Source organism: Bolinopsis microptera, chromosome 11, assembly GCF_026151205.1.
Source record: "Bolinopsis microptera isolate Bmic1 chromosome 11, MBARI_Bmic_1.0, whole genome shotgun sequence".
NCBI lineage: Eukaryota > Metazoa > Ctenophora > Tentaculata > Lobata > Bolinopsidae > Bolinopsis > Bolinopsis microptera.
In genome coordinates this window covers 19,506,144-19,521,147 of record NC_087082.1, presented here as the reverse complement: position 1 = coordinate 19,521,147, position 15,004 = coordinate 19,506,144, and the positions used below count along the sequence as shown (strand labels likewise).

General features: G+C 37.7%; 2 protein-coding genes across 2 annotated transcripts in view; one reads left to right on the top strand and one right to left on the bottom strand.

Moving 5' to 3' along the window:
• Window positions 1-13,575, bottom strand: part of LOC134822780 (clumping factor B-like) — a 28,366-nt gene extending 14,791 nt beyond the window's left edge. The window contains exons 1-4 of the mRNA XM_063834035.1: window positions 13,442-13,575; window positions 13,076-13,191; window positions 742-863; window positions 512-613 (exon numbers count right to left, since the gene is read on the bottom strand). Coding sequence (XP_063690105.1) covers window positions 512-613; window positions 742-863; window positions 13,076-13,191; window positions 13,442-13,570 — 469 coding nt within the window. The 5' untranslated portion in view covers window positions 13,571-13,575. The remainder of the gene's footprint in view (window positions 1-511; window positions 614-741; window positions 864-13,075; window positions 13,192-13,441) is intronic.
• On the top strand, window positions 11,288-12,965 carry LOC134823100 (glutathione S-transferase-like). The gene is made up of 2 exons (XM_063834448.1): window positions 11,288-11,821; window positions 12,638-12,965. Exons 1-2 carry the CDS (start codon window positions 11,290-11,292, stop codon window positions 12,847-12,849), a joined length of 744 nt encoding a protein of 247 aa, XP_063690518.1. The 5' UTR covers window positions 11,288-11,289; the 3' UTR covers window positions 12,850-12,965.
• Window positions 13,576-15,004: the final 1,429 nt, after the last annotated feature.

Here is a 15,004-nt window from a genome sequence, read left to right as displayed (position 1 = left end):
TCAGTAGGAGCTGGGTTTAATGGGTATATATTTGTGGTTTATACTTCACACTAACCATCAGTAGGAGCTGGGTTTAATGGGTATATATTTGTGGTTTATACTTCATACTAACCATCAGTAGGAGCTGGGTTTAATGGGTATATATTTGTGGTTTATACTTCATACTAACCATCAGTAGGAGCTGGGTTTAATGGGTATATATTTGTGGTTCATACTTCACACTAACCATTGGTAGGAGCTGGGTTTAATGGGTATCTATTTGTGGTTTATACTTCACACTAACCATCAGTAGGAGCTGGGTTTAATGGGTATCTATTTGTGGATTATACTTCATACTAACCATCAGTAGGAGCTGGGTTTAATGGGTATATATTTGTGGTTTATACTTCACACTAACCATCAGTAGGAGCTGGGTTTAATGGGTATATATTTGTGGTTTATACTTCACACTAACCATCAGTAGGAGCTGGGTTTAATGGGTATCTATTTGTGGTTTATAGTTCACACTAACCATCAGTAGGAGATGTCAGGGGCTCGAGAAGTGCATTTGGGATGTTGCAGAGGTCTTCCTGACACGTGCTCATGTAGCACTTGGCGGCTTTCAAGTTGTCATCTGTGCATAATTGGATTTTTGTTAATGAGAGTGATATACAACTTTAAGGCTAAAAATTGAACTTTTAAAAAATAGATTTACTTCTTGCGGACGTCAGGTCATTATAAGCTATATTAAAATATTTTCACCAGATATTCCGGTTTCAGCGGATTTGCAAAACTTCTGCTCCGTCTCTAACCACAGAGAACCACACTCGTGCAGCTCAATAGTACCCAGGGTGGTCAGCTCTCCTTCTGCCTCTCTTGATAATCTGCAGGGGAAATCATTTTAGTACCCAGGGTGGTCAGCTCTCCTTCTGCCTCTCTTGATAATCTGCAGGGGAAATCATTTTAGTACCCAGGGTGGTCAGCTCTCCTTCTGCCTCTCTTGATAATCTGCAGGGGAAATCATTTTAGTACCCAGGGTGGTCAGCTCTCCTTCTGCCTCTCTTGATAATCTGCAGGGGAAAATCATTTTAGTACCCAGGGTGGTCAGCTCTCCTTCTGCCTCTCTTGATAATCTGCAGGGGAAATCATTTTAGTACCCAGGGTGGTCAGCTCTCCTTCTGCCTCTCTTGATAATCTGCAGGGGAAATCATTTTAGTACCCAGGGTGGTCAGCTCTCCTTCTGCCTCTCTTGATAATCTGCAGGGGAAATCATTTTAGTACCCAGGGTGGTCAGCTCTCCTTCTGCCTCTCTTGATAATCTGCAGGGGAAATCATTTTAGTACCCAGGGTGGTCAGCTCTCCTTCTGCCTCTCTTGATAATCTGCAGGGGAAATCATTTTAGTACCCAGGGTGGTCAGCTCTCCTTCTGCCTCTCTTGATAATCTGCAGGGGAAATCATTTTAGTACCCAGGGTGGTCAGCTCTCCTTCTGCCTCTCTTGATAATCTGCAGGGGAAATCATTTTAGTACCCAGGGTGGTCAGCTCTCCTTCTGCCTCTCTTGATAATCTGCAGGGGAATATCATTTTAGTACCCAGGGTGGTCAGCTCTCCTTCTGCCTCTCTTGATAATCTGCAGGGGAAATCATTTTAGTACCCAGGGTGGTCAGCTCTCCTTCTGCCTCTCTTGATAATCTGCAGGGGAAATCATTTTAGTACCCAGGGTGGTCAGCTCTCCTTCTGCCTCTCTTGATAATCTGCAGGGGAATATCATTTTAGTACCCAGGGTGGTCAGCTCTCCTTCTGCCTCTCTTGATAATCTGCAGGGGAAATCATTTTAGTACCCAGGGTGGTCAGCTCTCCTTCTGCCTCTCTTGATAATCTGCAGGGGAAATCATTTTAGTACCCAGGGTGGTCAGCTCTCCTTCTGCCTCTCTTGATAATCTGCAGGGGAATATCATTTTAGTACCCAGGGTGGTCAGCTCTCCTTCTGCCTCTCTTGATAATCTGCAGGGGAAAATCATTTTGCAAATCTATAACATATTTTGTTCGTTATGCTGTTGTGTACGGTACATGTAATTGACATGAACGAGTTTGCCTAGCTATTAACAGTGAAGATAATTTATAATAATTTATAACAATTGGGCCAAATCCATCAAAAGTATGTTCTACGCAATGTTGTGAAAAAGTATAAATAATAAATGAGGTATGGTCGCCGTAAGAAACACGATGAAATATGAGCACACCGCGTACATTGTATAATTTTACATTTTATCTCCCACTTATCTTCTGACAATATTTATTTTGTATCCTTTTCACGTACAACCAAACCTCTGTTGCTAAATTACGCTTCTGTTTCTCCCGTGCTATTTTCTATGTTAAATACTGCAGCTTTTTACATTTTCACAATAAACACTTGAGTACCTACCTCAACCTTCTCATTTAGGAAATGACAATAAAACTAACATACTGGTCTATCTCAACCTTCTTATTTAGGAAATGACAATAAAACTAACATACTGGTCTACCTCAACCTTCTCATTTAGGAAATGACAATAAAACTAACATACTGGTCTACCTCAACCTTCTTATTTAGGAAATGACAATAAAACTAACATACTGGTCTACCTCAACCTTCTTATTTAGGAAATGACAATAAAACTAACATACTGGTCTACCTCAACCTTCTTATTTAGGAAATGACAATAAAACTAACATACTGGTCTACCTCAACCTTCTTATTTAGGAAATGACAATAAAACTAACATACTGGTCTATCTCAACCTTCTTATTTAGGAAATGACAATAAAACTAACATACTGGTCTATCTCAACCTTCTTATTTAGGAAATGACAATAAAACTAACATACTGGTCTACCTCACACTTCTTATTTAGGAAATGACAATAAAACTAACATACTGGTCTACCTCAACCTTCTTATTTAGGAAATGACAATAAAACTAACATACTGGTCTACCTCACACTTCTTATTTAGGAAATGACAATAAAACTAACATACTGGTCTACCTCAACCTTCTTATTTAGGAAATGACAATAAAACTAACATACTGGTCTACCTCAACCTTCTTATTTAGGAAATGACAATAAAACTAACATACTGGTCTACCTCAACCTTCTTATTTAGGAAATGACAATAAAACTAACATACTGGTCTACCTCAACCTTCTTATTTAGGAAATGACAATAAAACTAACATACTGGTCTACCTCAACCTTCTTATTTAGGAAATGACAATAAAACTAACATACTGGTCTACCTCAACCTTCTTATTTAGGAAATGACAATAAAACTAACATACTGGTCTACCTCAACCTTCTTATTTAGGAAATGACAATAAAACTAACATACTGGTCTACCTCAACCTTCTTATTTAGGAAATGACAATAAAACTAACATACTGGTCTACCTCAACCTTCTTATTTAGGAAATGACAATAAAACTAACATACTGGTCTATCTCAACCTTCTTATTTAGGAAATGACAATAAAACTAACATACTGGTCTACCTCACACTTCTTATTTAGGAAATGACAATAAAACTAACATACTGGTCTACCTCAACCTTCTTATTTAGGAAATGACAATAAAACTAACATACTGGTCTACCTCACACTTCTTATTTAGGAAATGACAATAAAACTAACATACTGGTCTACCTCAACCTTCTTATTTAGGAAATGACAATAAAACTAACATACTGGTCTACCTCAACCTTCTTATTTAGGAAATGACAATAAAACTAACATACTGGTCTACCTCAACCTTCTTATTTAGGAAATGACAATAAAACTAACATACTGGTCTACCTCAACCTTCTCATTTAGGAAATGACAATAAAACTAACATACTGGTCTACCTCAACCTTCTTATTTAGGAAATGACAATAAAACTAACATACTGGTCTATCTCAACCTTCTTATTTAGGAAATGACAATAAAACTAACATACTGGTCTACCTCAACCTTCTTATTTAGGAAATGACAATAAAACTAACATACTGGTCTACCTCAACCTTCTTATTTAGGAAATGACAATAAAACTAACATACTGGTCTACCTCAACCTTCTTATTTAGGAAATGACAATAAAACTAACATACTGGTCTACCTCAACCTTCTTATTTAGGAAATGACAATAAAACTAACATACTGGTCTACCTCAACCTTCTTATTTAGGAAATGACAATAAAACTAACATACTGGTCTACCTCAACCTTCTTATTTAGGAAATGACAATAAAACTAACATACTGGTCTACCTCACACTTCTTATTTAGGAAATGACAATAAAACTAACATACTGGTCTACCTCAACCTTCTTATTTAGGAAATGACAATAAAACTAACATACTGGTCTACCTCAACCTTCTCATTTAGGAAATGACAATAAAACTAACATACTGGTCTACCTCAACCTTCTTATTTAGGAAATGACAATAAAACTAACATACTGGTCTACCTCAACCTTCTTATTTAGGAAATGACAATAAAACTAACATACTGGTCTACCTCAACCTTCTTATTTAGGAAATGACAATAAAACTAACATACTGGTCTACCTCAACCTTCTTATTTAGGAAATGACAATAAAACTAACATACTGGTCTACCTCAACCTTCTTATTTAGGAAATGACAATAAAACTAACATACTGGTCTACCTCAACCTTCTTATTTAGGAAATGACAATAAAACTAACATACTGGTCTACCTCAACCTTCTTATTTAGGAAATGACAATAAAACTAACATACTGGTCTACCTCAACCTTCTTATTTAGGAAATGACAATAAAACTAACATACTGGTCTACCTCAACCTTCTTATTTAGGAAATGACAATAAAACTAACATACTGGTCTACCTCAACCTTCTTATTTAGGAAATGACAATAAAACTAACATACTGGTCTACCTCAACCTTCTTATTTAGGAAATGACAATAAAACTAACATACTGGTCTACCTCAACCTTCTTATTTAGGAAATGACAATAAAACTAACATACTGGTCTACCTCAACCTTCTTATTTAGGAAATGACAATAAAACTAACATACTGGTCTACCTCAACCTTCTTATTTAGGAAATGACAATAAAACTAACATACTGGTCTACCTCAACCTTCTTATTTAGGAAATGACAATAAAACTAACATACTGGTCTACCTCAACCTTCTCATTTAGGAAATGACAATAAAACTAACATACTGGTCTACCTCAACCTTCTTATTTAGGAAATGACAATAAAACTAACATACTGGTCTATCTCAACCTTCTTATTTAGGAAATGACAATAAAACTAACATACTGGTCTACCTCAACCTTCTTATTTAGGAAATGACAATAAAACTAACATACTGGTCTACCTCAACCTTCTTATTTAGGAAATGACAATAAAACTAACATACTGGTCTACCTCAACCTTCTTATTTAGGAAATGACAATAAAACTAACATACTGGTCTACCTCAACCTTCTTATTTAGGAAATGACAATAAAACTAACATACTGGTCTACCTCAACCTTCTTATTTAGGAAATGACAATAAAACTAACATACTGGTCTACCTCAACCTTCTTATTTAGGAAATGACAATAAAACTAACATACTGGTCTATCTCAACCTTCTTATTTAGGAAATGACAATAAAACTAACATACTGGTCTACCTCAACCTTCTTATTTAGGAAATGACAATAAAACTAACATACTGGTCTACCTCAACCTTCTTATTTAGGAAATGACAATAAAACTAACATACTGGTCTACCTCAACCTTCTTATTTAGGAAATGACAATAAAACTAACATACTGGTCTACCTCAACCTTCTTATTTAGGAAATGACAATAAAACTAACATACTGGTCTACCTCAACCTTCTCATTTAGGAAATGACAATAAAACTAACATACTGGTCTACCTCAACCTTCTTATTTAGGAAATGACAATAAAACTAACATACTGGTCTACCTCAACCTTCTTATTTAGGAAATGACAATAAAACTAACATACTAATAAAACAAATATTTAATAAAACAAATATTTATTTTTACGGCACAATCAAACAATATCAATAATAAATATATCAGGGGAGGTTTGAAGAGGTTTCAAGTGCCGAAGGCCACTGCTTATCTTTAGGATTTGAGAGTGACCTGTGCTTGAAACCCCCTCAACCATCCACTACGTCAATATACTTGTTATATAAACTATATAGAAAAATATAACAATCTAAAATTACTTATTGGTTTAGTTTGGTGACATAGGGGGGGGGGTGTCATGTCCGTCTATGTCCGCCCATGTCCTGTCCTTTTTGGATTCTATGAGACAACGGACGTGTTTTTTGGGACATTGGCGGACACGGACGGACACTGGCGGACTCGGACGGACACCGGCGGACCCGGACGGACACCGGCGGACTCGGACGGACATTTGCGGACCCGGACGGACATTGGCGGACTCGGACGGACATTGGTGGACATTAGCGGACAAACATTTTGAGAATTTTTCCCAGAAGGATGACCTAGGTGGAGGAGGAGGAGAACTGAGGAGGATGACTCAGGAGGAGGAGGACTCAGGAGGAGGACTGAAGAGGACTGAGAAGGAGGAGGACCCAGGAGGATGGCTGAGGCCTGAGGAGGATGGCTGAGGAGGATGACTGAGAGGGAGGAGGAGGAGGAAGAGGAGGAAGAGGACTGAGGAGGAGGAGGAGAAGGACTGAGGAGGAGAAGGAGGACCTAGGAGGAGGAGGACCCAGGAGGAGGACCCAGGAAAAGGCCCCAGGAGGAGGAGGAGGACTGGGGAGGAGGAGGACTGTTGAGGACTGATGAGGAGGACTGAGGACGAGGAGGAGGAGTAGGAGGAGGAGGGGAGGAGGAAGAGGACTGAGGAAGATCAGGAAGACCCAGGAGGAGGAGGAGGAAGAGTAGGAGGAGGAAGCATCTAAATGTTATTTCCATTTTTGTCCATTTTTGTCCGTTTTTATCCGCTCTATTTTTTGTCCGTTTTGAAAATATAGGGTACCGAACGGTGGAAGACTGAGGAGTACTGAGGAGGATGGCTGAGGAGGATGGCTGAGGAGGATGGCTGAGGAGGATGGCTGAGGAGGATGACTGAGAGGGAGGAGGAGGAGGACTCAGGAGGAAGAGGAGGAGGAGGACTCAGGAGGAGGACTTAGGAGAAATGAGAAGGAGGACTGAGGAGAACTGAGGAGGAGGAGGAGGACTGAATAGGAGGAGGAGAAGGAGGGGGACTGGGAGAGGACTGAGGAGGAGGAGGACTGGTGAGAAGGATGAGGACCGAGGACTGAGGACCGAGGACTGAGGACCGAGGAGGAAGAGGAGGAGGATGAAGAGGAGGAGGAGGACCCAGGAGGAGGAGGACTGAGGAGGAGGACTGAGGAGGACTAAGGAGGATGGCTGAGGAGGATGACCGAGAGGGAAGAGGAGGAGGAGCAGGAGGAGGACTCAGGAGGAGAAGGAGGAGGACTAAGGAGGACTGAGAAGGAGGAGGACTGAGGAGGAGGAGGAGGAGGAGGAGGAGGAGGAGGAGGACTGAATAGGAGGAGGATGAGGGGGACTGGGGGAGGACTGAGGAGGAGGATGAAGGACTGAGGAGAAGGATGAGGAGGAGGACTGAGGACTGAGGAGGAAGAGGAGGAGTATGAAGAGGAGGACCCAGGACGAGGACTCAGGAGGAGGAGGACTGGGGAGGAGGAGGACTGGTCTACCTCAACCTTCTTATTTAGGAAATGACAATAAAACTAACATACTGGTCTACCTCAACCTTCTCATTTAGGAAATGACAATAAAACTAACATACTGGTCTACCTCAACCTTCTCATTTAGGAAATGACAATAAAACTAACATACTGGTCTATCTCAACCTTCTCATTTAGGAAATGACAATAAAACTAACATACTGGTCTACCTCAACCTTCTCATTTAGGAAATGACAATAAAACTAACATACTGGTCTACCTCAACCTTCTTATTTAGGAAATGACAATAAAACTAACATACTGGTCTACCTCAACCTTCTCATTTAGGAAATGACAATAAAACTAACATACTGGTCTACCTCAACCTTCTCATTTAGGAAATGACAATAAAACTAACATACTGGTCTACCTCAACCTTCTTATTTAGGAAATGACAATAAAACTAACATACTGGTCTACCTCAACCTTCTTATTTAGGAAATGACAATAAAACTAACATACTGGTCTACCTCAACCTTCTTATTTAGGAAATGACAATAAAACTAACATACTGGTCTACCTCAACCTTCTCATTTAGGAAATGACAATAAAACTAACATACTGGTCTACCTCAACCTTCTCATTTAGGAAATGACAATAAAACTAACATACTGGTCTACCTCAACCTTCTTATTTAGGAAATGACAATAAAACTAACATACTGGTCTACCTCAACCTTCTTATTTAGGAAATGACAATAAAACTAACATACTGGTCTACCTCAACCTTCTCATTTAGGAAATGACAATAAAACTAACATACTGGTCTACCTCAACCTTCTCATTTAGGAAATGACAATAAAACTAACATACTGGTCTACCTCAACCTTCTCATTTAGGAAATGACAATAAAACTAACATACTGGTCTACCTCAACCTTCTTATTTAGGAAATGACAATAAAACTAACATACTGGTCTACCTCAACCTTCTCATTTAGGAAATGACAATAAAACTAACATACTGGTCTACCTCAACCTTCTTATTTAGGAAATGACAATAAAACTAACATACTGGTCTACCTCAACCTTCTTATTTAGGAAATGACAATAAAACTAACATACTGGTCTACCTCAACCTTCTCATTTAGGAAATGACAATAAAACTAACATACTGGTCTACCTCAACCTTCTTATTTAGGAAATGACAATAAAACTAACATACTGGTCTACCTCAACCTTCTTATTTAGGAAATGACAATAAAACTAACATACTGGTCTACCTCAACCTTCTTATTTAGGAAATGACAATAAAACTAACATACTGGTCTACCTCAACCTTCTCATTTAGGAAATGACAATAAAACTAACATACTGGTCTACCTCAACCTTCTCATTTAGGAAATGACAATAAAACTAACATACTGGTCTACCTCAACCTTCTCATTTAGGAAATGACAATAAAACTAACATACTGGTCTACCTCAACCTTCTCATTTAGGAAATGACAATAAAACTAACATACTGGTCTACCTCAACCTTCTCATTTAGGAAATGACAATAAAACTAACATACTGGTCTACCTCAACCTTCTTATTTAGGAAATGACAATAAAACTAACATACTGGTCTACCTCAACCTTCTCATTTAGGAAATGACAATAAAACTAACATACTGGTCTACCTCAACCTTCTTATTTAGGAAATGACAATAAAACTAACATACTGGTCTACCTCAACCTTCTTATTTAGGAAATGACAATAAAACTAACATACTGGTCTACCTCAACCTTCTTATTTAGGAAATGACAATAAAACTAACATACTGGTCTACCTCAACCTTCTTATTTAGGAAATGACAATAAAACTAACATACTGGTCTACCTCAACCTTCTTATTTAGGAAATGACAATAAAACTAACATACTGGTCTACCTCAACCTTCTTATTTAGGAAATGACAATAAAACTAACATACTGGTCTACCTCAACCTTCTTATTTAGGAAATGACAATAAAACTAACATACTGGTCTACCTCAACCTTCTCATTTAGGAAATGACAATAAAACTAACATACTGGTCTACCTCAACCTTCTCATTTAGGAAATGACAATAAAACTAACATACTGGTCTACCTCACACTTCTTATTTAGGAAATGACAATAAAACTAACATACTGGTCTACCTCAACCTTCTTATTTAGGAAATGACAATAAAACTAACATACTGGTCTACCTCAACCTTCTTATTTAGGAAATGACAATAAAACTAACATACTGGTCTACCTCAACCTTCTTATTTAGGAAATGACAATAAAACTAACATACTGGTCTACCTCAACCTTCTTATTTAGGAAATGACAATAAAACTAACATACTGGTCTACCTCAACCTTCTTATTTAGGAAATGACAATAAAACTAACATACTGGTCTACCTCAACCTTCTTATTTAGGAAATGACAATAAAACTAACATACTGGTCTATCTCAACCTTCTTATTTAGGAAATGACAATAAAACTAACATACTGGTCTACCTCAACCTTCTTATTTAGGAAATGACAATAAAACTAACATACTGGTCTACCTCAACCTTCTTATTTAGGAAATGACAATAAAACTAACATACTGGTCTACCTCAACCTTCTTATTTAGGAAATGACAATAAAACTAACATACTGGTCTACCTCAACCTTCTTATTTACATAGATGCGGAGTTCGTTGATTTTTGGCGTAGAGTTCGTGGAGTTCGTTCAAAATTTGGAGTTCGTTAGAGTTCGTTGGAGTTCGTTAGTCAATTTTTCAAAAAAAAACATGGAAAATGTTTTTTTTTTAAAGTAATCAGCTCAGGATTTCTCGCATGATCTCAGATATTTATTGGGGTAAAAATAAAGAATAAAACTATAATATTTTTGTATAAATAAATAAATAACGAGCAATACAGAATGTTAAATTTTACTAACTTGTTGTAAAGTTGTACCTACAATGACATTTGAATCATCAACTATACCTATAAGTCTATACACAGTGCACTTCAATTTCAAATAGTTCAGTCTGCTGTACATGGCAAAATAAAATGTATACATCATACATGAACACTGAATGTACAATGTACATTCGGTGTGATCACAGCTGTTTACAGCAGAAGAAAACGAAACGCAACGCCAGAAGTACAAGTTGAAGTTTTCTGCAACGTGTCCAGGGAACGTGCGCGCGCAAACTATTGGCGCCAGAATGTTCCAGTCGATCGACCAGTCCTTGTACTGTGAAATGTACAGTGTACACGCGACGCGTGGTAGAAGTTTCGAGTACCAATATATTTAGTTGTTTTACAATCGTATGTTATGTGTTGAATTGGCTGAATTGTAAATACAATTTCTGTTTAATTTCATTTTACGTAAGTTGTACAAAACGAACTCCTCAAGAGTTCGTAATTTTGGGTTGATGAGTTCGTAGAGTTCGTTGTCACTGAGGAGTTCGTAGAGTTCGTACGTATCATCTATGCTTATTTAGGAAATGACAATAAAACTAACATACTGGTCTACCTCAACCTTCTTATTTAGGAAATGACAATAAAACTAACATACTGGTCTACCTCAACCTTCTTATTTAGGAAATGACAATAAAACTAACATACTGGTCTATCCGAGCCTTGGGAGAGCCAATCAGACACATTCTCCGATATCAAAACGAGGACTGGGAAGACAATGCTTTACAGCCGACTGCTGGATCCTTTAGAGAGTATGTTAGCATGAGGGATCAAGAGGACATGCCATTTGGGAACTTGCCCTTTATCGAGGACGACGGGAAGAAGGTAACTCAGAGTATTACGATCATGAGGTATCTTGGTAGGAAGTTTGGGTTGTACCCGACTAGTGCAGAGGAGTTGGTTTTGTGTGAAGTTGTTGAGCAGGAAATCTATGATCTACGCAATAGATTAACAGCTGCATGCTATGATTATTACGGCGCACGTGGACCTTTTCCAGCATCTGAGAAGGGGGTCTTCGACCACGAGTTCATGAAAAGAACTTTACTCCGGAGACTGAGAGAGAGGATTCCAAAGTTCGAGAAGACTCTGACTAAGAAATTTCTGCTGGGGGATAAGCCTGTTTTAGTAGAGGCTCTTACGGGCATTGTCTGCTCGATACGTTAGGGACCCCAGATACACCTTACTAGACGTATTTTTGACCGTAGAATCGATTGAAAGTGGTTTCAAGATGATTGGACTGATTGTTCTGGGGTAAAATCGCAAAAAACCGATTTTTGGGCCAAAAATAGGCCAAAAAACCATGTTTTTTGATATTTTGAGCAAGTTAATTTTGTTGGCATGTCGGCAAAACTTGCATAAAGATAGCTAAAAGACAGCCGCACAAGATTGTATAAAAATAAAACAAATCCCTCTATTTGTTCTGAGGTAAAAATCCAAAAAAGTGGTAAAAATTTTGACTTTTTTGCTTGAAGTTTGAATAATTTTTTGCAGTTGTATTAAATTAACCCAAAAATAGTCACATCGTGTTTGCCTAAATTTTTCCTTTCCGAGAAGTACCCACTTTATATACTTTATCGAAGTTTGAATATTTTCACTCCGCAAGCGTTTTTGCCAAATTTTCGACGCGCACTACGCGCAAAAGCATTTAGTTGTTATCAATTGGCACCCGCGCGTTCATCATAAATTTCAAACAGCTATAACTCAGCGAGATTATGTCCGTTCTAGCTCATATTTTCACACTAAATAGAAAATAATGTGATCTTATTGCTGACAAAATATGAATATAATTACTCTATTTGCCTTAGAGTAATAGACTGTCAAAGTTTAAAACGCGCATTGGTATAGCACGTGACTAATAAGGCCAAATTTATACTTCTTAACATATTATCGATCCTTAGACATCATACTATTGTGTCCAATTAGCGGTTAGGTCTCTAAACTCGTAGCAGAAAACACGTCTTTTTGCCCGTAAGAGCCTCTACTATTTATGTGGACTTCCTTCTTTACGAATATCTGGATCAACTGAGACAGTTTCTACCTGAGGCCTTCACAAGCTGCAACAATGTCCTAAATTATTTGTTAAGATTTAAGGAGTTACCAAATCTGAGGGAGTGGTTTGAGAGTGAGGAATATAAGAAGGGGAATTACATTAATGCCCCTCACGCTGAATGGAATGGGATAGATTAAAGCTTGGCAGATTTTTGAGAGAACTGTGATTTTACCATTAAATTATAGTACAGTTTTTGTTTTGACTTTGATTGATATGATTGACAAGTTATGAAACTTCTTCTTTAAGTGAAAAACAAAAAATTTGCTTTTTAATTACGTTCGTTAATCATAATTTTAATCGGAATCCTAAGGCTAATCTGCAAATTTAAAAACAAAGAGTTATAATAAATCAACAAGAAATTACTTGATATGGCTAGCGATACAGCGGTCCCCCGCGCACTTTTTACCACCACTTGCATCACAGTCCGTGCTCAAACTTTGTGATATCAACGTAAAATGCTGGTTGTCAATCACGTATTGCTGAAGATAAAACATTTTACGAAGTAGCATATTATTATTAATATGGACCAAACTAGACTGTCAATTCTGTAAGTCTAAATTTGATTTGGCCAAAAATATTGAAAGATGAACGCAAAATGAAGTAGCACGGCAAAGAGTAATAACATAATTTATTATATATTGTCTATAGACAACACTGCATACTATAACACTTCGATAGTAAAATAACATCCCAAAGAGTGAAAATGAGTGGAAAAGAGTAATAACGGACCCGTAAGTGGCTGGTTGGCTCGTCTAGTCCGGGCTCCACCTCAAAAGTGGAACATGAATAACAGGAGATGCATAAAACTGCGGGTAGTGAACACACCAGTAGAACTATAACAACCAAGGTCTCCTTCATTCTGTATAAATTTTTATCAGACTAAGTATACATTTTTATCAGACTAAGTATACATTTTTATCAGACTAAGTATACATTTTTATCAGACTAAGTATACATTTGAGCATTTCCCTGAATCTGTTGTGGAACTCTACTTTTCTAACCTCTGATCCTTATTTAAATGAAAGTAAAAAAATGAATCCAGATGATAATTATGAAAAATTTTATATTTTTATACGATGGGCGATGGCCCAGCGGGATCAATATAGACAGATGGCCCAGGCCCCAGCCTTATCATTTCGACTGAATTCGTTACGTATACTAATATACTGCAAAAACATATCATGGATGAAAACTCTTGCAGCAAGGCAACAAAATTTCGATCCAACAAAAAGTAAAGGATTGTAACTAGGTAACTAAATAAATATAAGCGTTGTTATTATACAGTCGGTGATTGAGCGGTGTAAAAAGGCAAACTCGGAACTTCGATAAAACACAGAAATGATGTGCATATTATATTTATGGTGTGCGACAACAGCATCAACCCCTCAACACGTGTGAGAGAACTCAATCTCATTCCGTGTGGTTATAACAAATATTAGTTAAACACGACAACAATTCTCAAACTCCCGTATTGACGATCATCTCACGTTACTAAATTTATGTGACGGTCTCGTCGTCCCATCGGCTAAAGTGAGGATTATGGTTTGGAATGTAAACAAGGTGTTGTTTACCTCATGTTTATGGAATTTTCCCTGGTAACCATAGCAAATACATTGGAGGCAAAACACGCAACACGACTACAAAAACAAAAAAGAATCAGTGACTTACTTGATTAATATGGAGATATTTACTGCCGCACATGTGATCTTGTTAACTAGCTCTCACTAATTGGGGCAGGTCGTTCTCTTCCGGCCGATCTGAAATACCAATTACTAAATTGTAAATATCGTTACCATGCCTACCAAAGATATGATATAGTTGTTTAATCTAAATGATCATGTGTTGTGATTAAGTGTTGATTACGGATTTACTAATACTAATAATAATTAACCTGTTATTAGTTGTATCACGTGGTGACCCCCACTGTCGCTTCACTATATAAGTGTAGAGTTTCTACGATACAGGGGGAGCCGCGCACTCGTGCGCGGCGGGTCATACAACGTATGACAAGTTATTAGTGCGAAACTTTGGTACATCAACATCCTAGTTGTGATTTACCAAACTTTCACACTCTTACACCGCATGAGTGGGAACGTCAATCCAGCTTAATATTTATATACTAGCAATAAGTGCTAATCAACTATAAACACGGCTTATATCAAATAAAACGTGCATTTTTGCTAGTTGCACGTGGTAAATTTTGCAAAATGGTAAATTGTATATTATGTTGCAAAATTCTCCCACATTATTTTGTACACCCAAGAAACGTACCTTATTGGCTCATTCACAAGG

Coding starts and splice junctions, on each gene's coding strand:
- LOC134823100 (XM_063834448.1), top strand. CDS start 11,290: ATGACAATAAAACTAACATACTGGTCTATCCGAGCCTTGGGAGAGCCA. Junction 11,822..12,637: donor GGGCATTGTCTGCTCGATAC/GTTAGGGACCCC, acceptor TGCCCGTAAGAG/CCTCTACTATTTATGTGGAC.